Source organism: Thamnophis sirtalis, unplaced genomic scaffold, assembly GCF_051295495.1.
Source record: "Thamnophis sirtalis isolate CommonGarterSnake01/CBP01778 unplaced genomic scaffold, rThaSir2_p1.2 scaffold_5, whole genome shotgun sequence".
NCBI lineage: Eukaryota > Metazoa > Chordata > Lepidosauria > Squamata > Natricidae > Thamnophis > Thamnophis sirtalis.
Genome location: NW_028261385.1, coordinates 109,560,396 through 109,575,150, shown reverse-complemented (window position 1 = coordinate 109,575,150; position 14,755 = coordinate 109,560,396). Strand labels below are relative to the sequence as shown.

Genomic DNA, 14,755 nt, shown 5'->3' with positions numbered 1-14,755 from the left:
CAACCAAGTTTTTCTCCCTTGATGAACATGCCAAGTAAATTGATTCTGGTTGGAATGGGTGGTCCTGATCTGGGACCAAGCTGTGTAGGGCGTGATAGTTCAAAACTAGCTATTGGAATTACAGTATGCCTGGAAACATATTGGCAATCTATTCCAGCTCACAGCACAAGTGTTAGGTGTGTTGAAAGAAATGTCCTTCTGGGTTCGGCTCCAAGTGGGGAAAAAGACACTGGAGACATGGAGGCTGCTTGGAAAGATGTTTATTGATGGACAGGACCACATGGCTTGAGTCCTGAACAGAAAAGGTGATCACATGCTTCAATGCTGGTGAAGAAAAGAGAAGGAAGGACTGAGATGCTGAGTCCCTGGTTTTATGCACTCTCTGGCATTTGATCTTGAGCTTGTATTCTGATTGGTTGTCAGACTCCCAAGGAGCCATGCAGGGGAAACTCTCTAGGCTGTGTTTTGAATCCAGGTTTGGTTGAGTTCTCAGATGCCATGTGGCAAGTTAGGTAAAGGGCCAATATTATCATGCTTTAATCCCATCCCCCTGAAGCTGAAGGGGAGAACTCTTTATTATGTAAAGTAGACCAGTTGGCCTTCTTAATGGCCCATTGACAAAGTGGGGATGGGCAGGAAGCTACAGGGAGCTATTCTGTCTTTTAAAACATGTTTCTTCCTTTTCACATCCAGAGAAATATTCTGCCTTTTCAATATTTCCTAGGATATTTCATTTTTCTGGGAGAGGGTTGGGTGATAACTTTGTACAGGAGCTTTTTGTATGTCAAACCCACCAAGAATGTTATCACGTTCTACACCAAGAGCGTTTTGAGTGATTTTCCAGGCAACCCCAATAGATCACGTAGGTAGCATGAACTACTGTTGTGAGGCAAAAGATAGAAGCTAATAGCTAGTGCTATCAATCAAAAACTCTCGAGCACACCCCAAGCATCTTTTGTGACTCTTGAAACCCCTTCAAAGCATAGTAGTTGAAAATCAATAGTCATGTACAACTACTTTGAAGTTGGAAATAGAAAAAGCTATTGTTTGATAAATGGAGGAAAGAAGTATGGAGGTAATCTTAATTGCAAGATATGTTAATATTTACTGACAAACCTGAGTCTTTCATATAGAGATTAAACAAAATAAATTGAACCTTTAGCAGTCCTTTCTGACCATAAAATTAGTTGGACTGAATCTGAACTGAGCACTCTCTTTCAGCCCATCCTACCTCACAGGGTTGTTGTTTACTATATTTCTTATACACTCAAACATGTTTCCTCTGTAGACTGACATTTTTCCTCCTTGGAATTGCTGTCATTATATTTCAATATCTGCTGAACAAGGTACGATCAGGAGAGAACTGAACTATGTAAATACCCAGCTCTGAGGCCAGTGTATTTTCCAATTTCCTGACAGAGATCAGAACAAGCCAGTAGAAAATTCCTATGTAAGGCTTCTAGCAAATATATAACTCTCCTCCATCAGAACAGTGCCAGGGATTAATAGTTTCCCCTAACCTAAAACTGGCAGATTTTGGAAGGGGAGGGGGGCGAGAATGCTTTAGTTGTTATGAGTACATCTATAAGCATATGTTCCCACATAAGCTCTCATCCATACAACTATTCTTACAAACAGTCCCAGCTGAATCCTTACTCAGACTGGGTTAACACATTGCAATAAGTGTATTTAACTATTGCTTATTCAACAAACCAGAATTGTCTGGATTTATTCAATGTAATAAGCTACAAACTATAATTTGCAAGTCATGAGGCAGGGTTTACATAAAGTTATATGCAAATCGGAACCAAATACATTTGTTTTCCCAAAAATACGACCTACCATGAAAACAAGTCCTGGCCCAATTTTTACGCTTGAGCATAAAATAAGCCCTACCCACAAAATAAGGCCTAGTTAAGGCCCACCATCTGGTTGTGGGAGGTGGAGCAAGGCACAGGCATAAAAGCTGCCCTACGTGTTCTCCGCGAACTGCACTGGCTCCCTATCGGTCTCCGAACGCGCTTCAAGGTGCTGGTTATCACCTTTAAAGCCCTACATGGCCTAGGACCCGGATATCTGCGAGACCGTCTCCTGCCACATACCTCCCAATGGCCGATAAGATTTCACAGGATGGGCCTTCTCTGAGTGCCGTCGACTGGACAATGCCGGCTGGCAACTACTCGGGGGAGGGCCTTCTCTGTAGCTGCTCCGACCCTATGGAACAATCTACCCCCAGAGATCCGGACCCTTCCCACTCTCTCAGCCTTCCGAAAGGCCACTAAAACCTGGCTATTCCGGCAGGCTTGGGGCTGTTGACCTCATGAATGAGGTCCAGCCCCGCCTACATTGAGTGCATGATGTGTCTCTTTTAAATCTGTTTCTTCTTCTCTACTTTTTTTTTTTTTAGAATTGTATTTTGTAAGCCGCCCAGAGTCCTTCGGGATTGGGCGGCATATAAATTCATTCAATTTCAATTTCAACGGCTTACCTGAGTGCATTCATGCAAAACCCTAACCCTATCCTACCCCACCCCACTGCAGGGCAGCCACATCCCTTCACTAACCTGCAGGTTAAAATTTCAATGAGACCTTCCAACTACGCGAGATCTTTTTTTGTGTGTGAGAAGTTGGAAGGTCTGGTTGAACTTTTTTTTTTTTACCATAGTTCCACAAACTACTCTTATTGCCCTGCATGCAGCAGCAGAGAATGGAGCTGGAAAGGACGTTAGTGTGGAGATGTGGCTGCCCTGTGGTGAGATGAGGGTTTGGCAAGGGTGGCCTGGCTGAAGGGCAGTGTGGGGTGCGTGGGGCAGCTTCGTCCTCCACCCACCCACCCCGCCTGACTTTGTGATGCCACATCGGTGCATCGCTCAGCCTCCTGCTCCGTTGTGGCGGCAAGCAAGGAGAAGGAGTGGTGAATGAAGATGAATGAAGTGAGGCAGTGGGTGTGTGTGGAAGATGAAACAGTGCAGGCCGCCGTGGAAAGCATGGCTGATGCCGCCACCATGAGGTGAGGTGAGAGAGTAAGAACGATCTGATCAAACTCTCTATGTATGTGAGTGTGTGTGAGAGAGAGAGCACACCGCCGTCAGCCTTAGTATAACTCTCTGAGGTTGGATCGGATATCTCTCTCTCACACACACACACATACACACACACACACATACATTGGATCGGATTGCTCTCTTGCTCTCTTTCTTGCTCGCTGCGGCAGCGGCAGTGCTTCAGTGGTGGCTAGTGGGGCACTTCTCACTCAGCTGTTTTCCCTCTTTTTTCTCCCCACTCCCCCTTCTCCGTGCCATAGGTTTGCCATCATGGATATAGTAGAATACTACCATTCTTGTGCAGTTTGTTTCCTGATTCAGTCTACCTCAAATAATTAACAGTAAAGAGCCTTAAGAGGAGCCTCCAGAAGAAAATAAAAATAAAACTGTCCAACTAGTGAACTCAAAACAAGAAAACATTCTCAGTAGATTTGAATTCCCAAAAGTAAAACTTCATTGGAGACACTATACTGGTACTGAAGAAACAAAAGCAGCTCTGGCGTTACCATGCAAATGCTTGTCTAGTTAAACAATAGCTTCCCCTTCTCATCACCCCTGGGTGATCATGTTGTCCAATTATGAGGCAGGCGCCCAAAGGGCATCGCCCTGTGCACTTCAGATCAGCTGCAGGCTGCCATGGAGAGCATAGCTGGTGCCACCACCATGAGGTGAGAGAGCGAGAAAATGATCTGCTCTCTTCCTCCCTCTCACTGCAACGGCAGTGGCGGCTCTTCAGTGCCTGGCCAACCAGGATGCCCCACTTTTCCTCTTCCTTCTGCTCGCTCCTCCTCTTCCTTCCCTCGCTCCACTTTTTGTCTGCCCATTGTAGCACAGCGCCCAGGATCTACTTTGACAGTGGTGGGGCTGGTCAAACTCCATTTGTGGCATGGCTGCAGACTACCATGGTGTGGAAGGTAGAAGGCAATCCCACCCACCAGATCAGCCTATCGGGGGTTGGGTGGGGAACTGAGCAATGCTGAAGACAGCTGGAAGTATGGCGTTGAAGTCCTGGAAGATTGTGGGAAGCGCATGCTTAGAAGCAATGATTAATGAGAATTGCAGGCAATGCTGTGCCTTTAAAGTACCGTATCTTCCAATAGCAGTAGCAGTAGACTTATATACCGCTTCATAGGCCTTTCAGGCCTCTCTAAGCGGTTTACAGAGAGTCAGCATATTGCCCCCAACAATTATTTTTGTATATTTAAAAAAATTATTATACTAATAAATTATGTTTTCAGTGTTCAGTGAATTCTTTTTCAAACACAGTCTGTACCTCTGGGGTTTTAGAAAACATTGTGGCCAAATGGTGGGCATACCAAAGTGCATATATTATTATTCAGCATTTATAAATTTTATTTATTTATTCAACTTAGAAGTCAACTGATCCATCCAATTTTCCAGAAATATTGTCACTTATCAAGTGACCAAGAGTAAGAATTCCTTTTTTGCTTGTTTTTAAAATTACCTCAAAATGTTATAAGAATTATCAACAGTTTTTAATATTCTGCTCAATAAAGCTGGAAAATTGATTATATACCAACTATTGTTAGGATCAAGTGAAGCTTGTGTTGCCCAGGCCCCGGTGGTAGCTGCGCTCCTTGTGGTTATGTGACTTGGCAATGGCTTGGTCTGGTGTTCATAGGCTAGGGCGATACAAGTTCTGAGCCAGCGACCGATGGTAGAAGAGGTGACTTTGCAGCCCATCGAGGCAGGCTGAAAGGAGATGAAGAGTTCTTCGGATCTCCTAAAGGAGGCTGTCTCTTTGATATATCTCTTTAGATCTCTTCAGACATCCAGGGTATGCCAACGTCGTTCCCTGGGATGTTGCGGTTTTGGGCAAAAGTCCGGCAATATAACCTCCTGGGCCCGATGGAACCAGGAATTGATTTGGGGGGAAAATGAAGGGTCCAGATGGAGGACGACCCTGTCAGGGTGAATGATGCATAAATCCTTCCTGACTGATAGGGCTGCCAGCTCCGATATCCTCCTAGCCGATGTAGTGGCTATGAGGAAGACTGTCTTAAACATTAGATATCTGAGGCTAGAGGTGCAGATTGGCTCGAAGGGAGCGCAGGTAAGGACCCGGAGTACAATGGAAAGCTCCTAAGATGGAAAGTGATGGATGACCAGGGGGCGGAGATTGGTGGCTCCCTTCAGGAAGCTACACACCTTGGGATGCTGACTGAGAGAAGTGTCCTGCTGACTGCTGCGACGTCCAAGCGGACCCAGAACACCGCGGCGAAGAAAGGAAGGGGAGGAAAGGAAAAAAAGGCCTTTAAAAGTCTCCCCACCTGCCCCAAAGCAAAATACAAGGGAAAAAAATCATACAAAAATTAAACTATGAATAAAAACTATACCGCTAAGAAATAGAAAGGAAATAGTGGATATTAAAAGAGAGTCTTATGTGGTCAAGAACTGCTGGAGCTTCTTTGACTACGTCTACCGGGCAATAGACTGAATTGAAAAACTGGCTAGAGCAAGCAATAGTGAGCGTGGCCAAAGAAATTCAATTCAGTTCTTGGGCAGAAGGCAGAATTTAACCGCATAGCCCTTAAAACCTGGCTGTTCCGACAGGCCTGGGGCTAAAGAGCTGTTGCCCCCGTCTCGAATGGTATGACTGTTGTGTGTTTTAATTATGCATTGTTATGTGTCGTTTTTTAATTTTTTGTCTGTATCCCCCTTCCCTGGTTTGAGTTGTGAGCCGCCCTGAGTCCCCTTCGGGGAAGAGGCAGCATATAAATATAATAAACAAACAAAAAACAAACCTATGCTTGGACTCTCCAAGCCGCGCTCAGGAGAATGTGTGAACTTAGTCATAGATGTATAGCTTAATATTTTCTCTTATATGTTTTACATACATAAGAGAGATACCACTATTTGTATTTGTATTTGTATTTAAGTTTATTTATATGCCGCCCTTTTCCCTGGGGGGACTCAGGGTGGCTTACAACTTAAAAAGGGGGGGGAAACAAACTTATAACATATAGAACAATACATCATTAAAACACAACATTCATACCATTCGGGCAGGTTGCAATCTTTAGCCCCAGGCCTGACGGGATAGCCAGTTTTTAAGGGCTGTGCGGAAGGTCTGGAGGGTGGTGAGCGTACGAATCTCCACGGGGAGATCGTTCCATAGGGTCGGAGCTGCCACCGAGAAGGCTCTCCTCCGCGTGGTTGCCAGTCGACATTGACCGGCGGATGGAACTCGGAGGAGGCCTAATCGGTGAGATCTAATTGGTCGAATGGAGGTGATTCCTTCTTCACTGGAAACCTGTTAGTTGCTACAAAAGATTTCCCCCCAATATTATACGTGAGTTGAAGTTTAAAAGAAAAAGTGTCATACAACATCTTTCAGGGGTAAGAATCCTGAAAATACTGAAATGCAAACAAATGATAAAATATAAATTAGAGTAATACCTTTGTGGCACTTAATACAGCAATGAGTGTCACTTGGATGAGGATAGTACCCAACTTGGCACTGAATAGCTCTTCTCTCTCTTCCATTCGAGTGAATGAAGGTATTCTTCTCTGCTAAAACCCCATGGTTTTGCATGCGCTCAGAAATGAGCGGTAGTGCCAAGGATTCCCCAATTCTTATCTGAATCAGGATTAAATTTACCTGTGAAGAATAGCAGTGCAAATAAGACAATTTTCATCAAAGGCTGATGATCTAATCGTTTAGACCCTCCACAAAGACATATTATTTAAGGCAATGGATTCTAGAATACATATTATCAAAGTGAGAGTAATAATATTATTCAGATTGTTGATCATTCAGTTAAGGGATGGAGCATTATAAAAAGGACAATTAAAAAATAAGCAGCCATTTTACATTTCATTCTTTTTTGTTGAATTGCACAGGATTCTCCATTTTCCAACAGGCAAATCTGGTTACTCCATTGTAACAATTAGCATATAAGCTATTCTGACTGACCAGTACAAATTAAATTCAATTTGGAAAAAAGGGACTATTAAACCTAGAACACTCCTCTAATTAATATGTCTTAATATTCTATAATTAACCCAATGTAACAAAAAGGGAATCTATCAGCACTACACAACAAAATATGGGCAACTGTCCCGCAGGTTGTATGATGCCCCAGGCTGCAAAAGTATCATCTGTGGAGGAATAGGAAAATCAATTATAGTAAGTCTTGTGTGAACCAGGGCAAGAGCACTAGGATCGTAAATTTTATAAAAACACTTCCTCATCTGTTTTATTTATATGGGTTTTCAGTTCATATCCAATAAGGTAATTAAATTCATATGTGGCTCATAATAAACCATGATTTAACCCAAGTTTTGTTGAATTAGTCTACACAGCATATTAAATCCAAAGTAAAAGAACCAAATTACTATTTAGCATGATACAGGTAGTTCTCAACTTACAATTCATTTAGTGATAATTGCACTGAAAAAAGTTACTTATAACCATTTTTCACACTTACGGCCACTGAGGCATCCTCACGGTCATGTGATCAAAATTCAGACACTTGGCACCTGACTCATATTTATGACAGATGCAGTGTCCCATAGTCATGTGACCATCTTTTGCAACCTTCTGACAAGCAATCAATGGGAAAGCCAGATTCACTTAACAACTATGTTGCTAACTTAATAACTGCAGTGATTCACTTTACAACTCTGACAAATAATGTTGTAAAATGGGACAAAACTCATTTAACAAATATCTCAGTAACAGAAATGTTGGACTCAATTGCCGTTGTAAGTCACACACTACCTATACATAAACCACTCAACTTCTTATTTTCTTCTAGTCAAGGAAACATTGATTTTAGTAAGCATATTATTTGCTCTGAAAATAGCATATACAGCTATGCTTATAACAATATCCAACTGGAAAGTTAAAATAACATTCTCATATACATACATACCAGTGACGTGCAGTCAGGGGAGGCAGAGCCTCACCACTGTCATCATGAAAAGAAAAAAAATGTAAAAGGAAAAAGGCTGAGGTAGTTGCTGCCAGAGTCACAGTGGATGACTCTGCTTAGTGCTTAACTGTTTAAAAAAGCCTCTTAAAAAAGTGGAGGAGGTGGGAGAACCACATGCCTCATTTAGTCTGACTTTATGATCACTCGAGCAGAGTTAAGCAAGGGTTAAAAGCCGAAAAATTCCTTATGTAGATGAGGCACGTGGTTCTCTCACCTCCTCCTATAGAGGGCGTTTTTTTAGAGGGTTTTTTAAACAGTTAAGCAGAGTCATCCATTGGGGACTCTGGCAACAGCTAACCCAGCCCGACCTCAGCAGCTCTTGCCTTTTTCCTTTTATATTTTTACATTTTCATCATGGCAGACAAGAGCAGAGTTGAAATCCTCTGTGATTGTGAAACAGCTGGAAAAGGTATGTGGGTCGGAGGGAGGGGGAGGAATTCAAAATTAATGTAATTTGTTAGTAATTGTAAGTAATTTGTATCTCTCTCTCTCTGTGTGTGTGCTTTTCTTCACTCAGAGGGAGAGGCAGGGAGGGCAGCCCGCCAGCTTTCTTTCTCTGTGTTGGGGAAGCCCGCCAGCAGAGGCGGGTCTTTTACCTGCCTCTGCTGGCAGGCTGGCACTTTCTTTCTTTCTATAAAGTGGCTTTTGGCTGCCCCAGCATTATGTCCGACATAGAGGTGGGACATAGAGGTGGGACACCTCTATGTCGGACATAGAGGCAGGGCGGCTTTTGCCCGCTTTCAAGAAAGTGGGCAAAAGCCGCTTTCAAGAAAGCTTTCTTGAAAGTGGGCAAAAGCCGCCCTGCCACTATCTCCGACATAGAGGCGTCCCATGGGAAGCCTCTATGTCGGACATAGCAGCAGGGTGGCCAAAAGCCACTTTCTTTCTTTTTGCCTCACCAGCCATAAACCTCACCGCACGTCACTGATACATTCATACATACACATACATACATACATACATACATACATGATACATAGATACATACACACTAGTGCTTAAAAATAAGTGAAAAAGATACAACAGAAAAAATAAATTCAATATATAAGAAATAATATAGGTTACATAGGCCATTTAATCACCGTTTGAAATTAAAACTCTAAAATTTAAAAATTGCACTTTAAAAAAGTGACTTGACTCTTTTTCACACTTATGACTTGCACCATCTCAGAAGCAGAAAACACTGCTGTTCCATACAAAGTTAACAAATATTGTAGCTGAAGTCACTGAGATACATAGAATGAAGACAGATAGAATACAGTATTTGTCTCAGTGCAACATGTTAAAAAATTGTTCTCATCATCTACCAAGTCAATATTTCTGCTTTCATCCAATTTTTCCATATTACCATCTTTTTCCCAATTTTTAATGTTGAATTTCCCCATAAAATAATGTAGCATGGGAAAAGGATGTTTTTATAATGTACGTATCTTTGTGTTTTGTTCCTTTTGTTTTGTTCTATTTGTGTTATTTTAAAAGCAATAATAATTATTTTGAAAAAGTTAAAATAACATTCTAACTGCCAAACCTTGTTCATTTTTTTTCTGGCCAGATAACTTTTTAACTGTCTTTTAGCTGCTGAGATTGTAACAGCCTTCTTTGAGCAATTAACAATTATTAGATTAATTAAAATTAACAATTAATGAGCTGAAGAAAAAATCTGACGCCTACATTGGTCCTCTACATAGAAATAGAAAACATTCCTCTTTCAGGAAGTTTCTTGTATTTTACTGACTTACCAGCAGTTTTGAAATTCTTGTGCAATTTAAAGGCTTAATTTTTAAAAAAAACTTTGCTCCCATATGCCAACATAAACAATTTGTTCTGTCTATTCTTAGTAACAATATTAAGTGGAAGATAGGCTTCTATAAGTTGTGTTCTTTTTTCCCTAACTTCTAACTTCCCTGCCAGCCTCATACTGTGGGATCTGGGTCAAGTATCTTTCTGTTAAAATGGGAATAAGTGAGTAAAACTGTCAAGAACTCAGTTGTGCTACCAATGGACCTAAAATTGAAGACCCTCCTAAAAACTCCTGGAATTCTCCTCATACAGGTGCAATCATGTTCTGAATACTTGGGGGGGGGGGGAATAGAATCCCACAAACATTTTTTGTAGTAAGTAGAAATAAAAGTATAATGGATGTGCCAGAGGTCACCATTTAAAGAGGCCAAGAACAGTGGTCTCTTCCAATGCAGTTTTTGAAAAAGTTCAAGCAGCTTATAGAGTTACTTAAAGATATAAAGCAATATAGGACATAGTTTCAATTGCTTTTCTACTTATATTTTGTAATTGTGTTTCTGAACAAATCTCAGCATCAAGGCTTAGAGAGAGGAAACTTAACAATAATAACACAACAGTGTCTGAATTGACTCTAAATATTTCTCAGCATTAGTCAGTAAAACAAACCAGCATGGGTTTGTTAAAAATAGATCACCCCAAAGTAATCTTATTTCATTATTCGATAAAGTCACTAAATTAGTAGACCAGCAAAATGCTGTGGACATAGTATACTTAGATTTCAGTATGGGATCTGACAAAGCAGACCACAACTTCTTGGTAAGCTAGAAAAATATGGAATAGGCAACATCACCACCAGATGGATTTGTAGCTGGCTGACAAACCATACTCAACAAGTAATCCTTAATGGTACTAAATCCACATGGAGAAATAAAGCAGTGGGTACCACAAGGTTCTGTCTTACATCCAGTACTCTTCACTGTCTTCGTAAATGACTTAGATTAGGGAATAGAAGGGAAACTCATCAAATTTGCAGATGACACTAAACTGGTAGGAATAGCCAACCCTCAGAAGAGAAGCTCAAGATTGAAAAAGATATTGACAACCTTGAACAGTGGGCCCTATCCAACAAAATGAATATTTAGGCAGGAAAAATCAAATGTATAAGTACAGATTAAATGAGACATGGCTCAAAAAAAGTAACCGTGAGAGGGACTTGGAATCTTAGTGGATGATCACTTGATATGAGCCAGCAGAGGTAGCTAAAAAAGCTAATACAATCCTGGGTTGTATAAACAGAGGCATAGAATCAAGATCATGTGAAGTATTAGCACCGCTTTATAAAACTCTAGTAAGACCACACCTGGAATATTGCAACCAATTTTGGTCATCACACTAAGAAAAAGATGTTGAGACTTTGGAAAAAGTTCAGAGAAGAGCAACTAAGATGACCAAAGGCCTGGAGACTAAAACATAAAGAATGGCTGAAGGATTTGGGTTTGGCTAGTCTAAAGAAAAGAAGAATTAGGGGTGACATGATAGCAGTATTCCAGTACTTGAGGGGCTGCCACAAAGAAGAGGGGGGTCAAATTATTCTCCAGAGTACCAGAGGGCAGACAAGAAGCAATGATTGGAAACTAATCAAAGAGGGAAGCAACCTGGAATTAAGGAGAAACTTCCTAACACAATTAAACATTTAACCAGCTTGCCTTCAGAAATTGTGGGTCCTCCATTACTGGATGTTTTTAAGAACAGTCTCTAGACTAGGGGTGTCAAACTCATGTTGTTAGTCGTTGTCACGTGACATATCACAACTTTTCCCCCTTCGCTAAATCGGGGGGGGAGGGGTCAGCACGTGATACATTTGGCCAGTGGGCAGCGAGTTTGACACCCTTGCTCTAGAGTAGGGGTGTCCAAACTTGGGAACTTTAAGATGTGTGGACTTCAACTCCCGGAATTCATGGCATGGCTGGCTGGGGGATTCTGGGAATCGAAGTCCATAAGTCTTAAAGTTCCCAAATTTGGACACCCCTGCTCTAGACGATCACTTATCTGAAATAGTATAGGTTCTCCTCCTTGAGCAGGGGGCTGGACTAGAAAACCTCCAAGGTCCCTTCCAGCTCATTATATTCTATTCTGTTACCTTCAGTTCCATATTTACTTAGAAATTAAAACTGGTTTCCCAATTCATGCTAAGAAATAGATACCTATCCAAACTATAATTTGTTGAATAAGACATGATAGGCTCGATTCATACAAAAGAGTAAAGAAGTGTTCAGATGACACTCTAAATTACTTAACTATATTAATCTTTCACACCACCATACTCAACCCTTAGCCCAGGTCCTAGTGTTTCTAATTAGTTGGAACTATAATCTGAAGTCAACAGAGAAAATTATTTACTAGATTCCTCCCAGCCTCATGTTTGCAAAAAGCTTTATCTTAAGATTTTTTTTCTCATATATCACATCATTTCAACTATCATGTTTTCATGCTTTCTTTTCTTCCATGTCTGTTAGTTTTAAAAAATAAAGGTTTGTTGCAATTATCACTTTTGTATCCTTTATTAATTGCCTCAATTTTTCATTGACTGTCCAAATGGTCATCAAGAGAGTGGCTACTGGCGATGTCTCCCTCCACAAACAGTACTGGGATATGCTTTCTTAGTAACAGCCTCTATTCTTTAATATAGATGGCCCCTATGCTGTTTACATTTTGTAAATGAGTCAAAGCTTTGCTGTTTCTGTATGCATCCATGCAGATACACCAATGGACTACCTTGAGGTAGTTTAAGGAACACCTATGAGATTTAAAAAAAAATAAGAATGTGTATGTCACACTTTTTAGCATGATTTTGCTGTATTATATACAGAATCCTTGTTGATAGGATAAACATAGAAATATTTTAAATATATGTAAAATAGAAATAAGTGCAATTTTTAATCACAATCATGTTTTTTATTTACAGTGTACATATACTTCTCTTTTAACCCCATTTTTGAATTTTTGCTTAGATTAGAAAAGTCCTGATTGTTTCAAGCAATCACCATTTTCATCTCCAACAGTACAATCATGTTTGTCTCTTGGAAAACATTCATTATGTTGTACTTTTTGGCAAGTATGACAGAAGGCAGTTTTATTCAAAGCATGCTCATATGATTGTATTCAAGGCTGAATCTCCAAAATGGGTTTGCCTTGAAACCCAATATATTGCTATCCCTATGCCACCAAATAGGAGGTACATGTATTATTTATTTTATTTCCCCCTTTTTTAATTTTTATAAATAACTCAAGGTGGAGAACATACCTAATACTCTTCTTACAGGTGAAACTCGAAAAATTAGAATATTGTGCAAAAATTCATTTATTTCAGTAATGCAACTTAAAAGGTGAAACTAATATATGAGATAGACTCATTACATGCAAAGCAAGATAGTTCAAGCTGTGATTTGTCATAATTGTGATAATTATGGCTTACAGCTCATGAAAACCCCAAATCCACAATCTCAGAAAATTAGAATATTGTGAAAAGATGCAATATTCTAGGTGCAAAGTGTCCCACTCTAATCAGCTAATTAAACCATAGCACCTGCAAAAGGGTTCCTGAGCCTTTAAATGGTCTCTCAGTCTGGTTCAGTAGGAATCACAATCATGGGAAAGACTGCTGACCTGACAGTTGTGCAGAAAAACATCATTGACACCCTCCATAAGGAGGGAAAGCCTCAAAAGGTAATTGCAAAAGAAGTTGGATGTTCCCAAAGTGCTGTATCAAAGCACATAGAAAGTTATGTGGAAGGGAAAAGTGTGGAAGAAAAAGGTGCACAAGTAGCAGAGATGACCACAGCCTGGCGAGATTGTCAGGAAAAGGCCATTCAAAAGTGTTGGGGACTTTCACAAGGAGTGGACTGAGGCTGAAGTCAGTACATCAAGAGCCACCACACACAGACAGATACTGGACATGGGCTTCAAATGTCGTATTCCTCTTGTCAAGCTGCTCCTGAATAACAAACGTCAGAAGTGTCTTATCTGGGCTAAAGAAAAACAGACCTGGTCTGTTGTTCAGTGGTCCAAAGTACTCTTTTCTGATGAGAGCAACTTTTGTATCTCATTTGGAAACCAAGGACCCAGAGTATGGAGGAAGAATGGAGAGGCACACACTGCAAGATGCGTGAAGTCCAGTGTGAAGTTTCCATAGTCTGTGTTGATTTGGGGAGCAATGTCATCTGCTGGTGTTGGTCCACTGTGCTTCATTAAGTCCAAGATCAACACAGCTGTCTACCGGGAGATTTTGGAGCACTCCATGCTTACTTCTGAAGACGAGCTTTATGGGGATGCTGACTTCATTTTCCAGGAGGACTTGGCACCTGCCCACACTGCTAAAAGCACCAAAACCTGGTTCAATGACCGTGGGATTACTGTGCTTGATTGGCCAGCAAACTCGCCTGACCTGAACCCCATAGAGAATCTATGGGGCATTGCCAAGAGAAAGATGAGAGACATGAGACCGAACAATGCAGAAGAGCTGAAGGCCGCTATTGAAGCATCCTGGTCTTCCATAACACCTCAGCAGTGCCACAGGCTGATAGCTTCCATGCCACGCCGCATTGAAGCAGTAATTGCTTCAACAGGGGCTCAAACCAAGTACTGAGTACATATGCATGCTTATACTTTTCAAAGGTCCGATATTGTTCTATGTACAATCCTTGTGGATTTGGAGTTTTCATGAGCTGTAAGCCATAATCATCACAATTATGACAAATCATGGCTTGAACTATCTTGCTTTGCATGTAATGAGTGTATCTCATATATTAGTTTCACCTTTTAAGTTGCATTACTGAAATAAATGAACTTTTGCATGATATTCTAATTTTTTGAGTTTCACCTGTATATTTTCCCAACAACAACAACCCTATGAGGTGGGTGGAGCTGAGAAAAAGTGACTGGCCCTAAGTCATCCAGTTGGTGTTCTTGCCTAAAGTGGGACTTGAACTCACAGTTCCTGATTTCTAGGCCAGCA

The 14,755-nt window shown here is 40.9% G+C and overlaps 1 protein-coding gene across 1 annotated transcript in view; it reads right to left on the bottom strand.

The window, feature by feature from the left end:
- Nucleotides 1-14,755, bottom strand: part of LOC148045544 (tumor necrosis factor receptor superfamily member 1A-like) — a 37,912-nt gene that overhangs the window by 13,264 nt on the left and 9,893 nt on the right. The window contains exon 2 of the mRNA XM_087716520.1: nucleotides 6,464-6,665. Coding sequence (XP_087572646.1) covers nucleotides 6,464-6,665 — 202 coding nt within the window. The remainder of the gene's footprint in view (nucleotides 1-6,463; nucleotides 6,666-14,755) is intronic.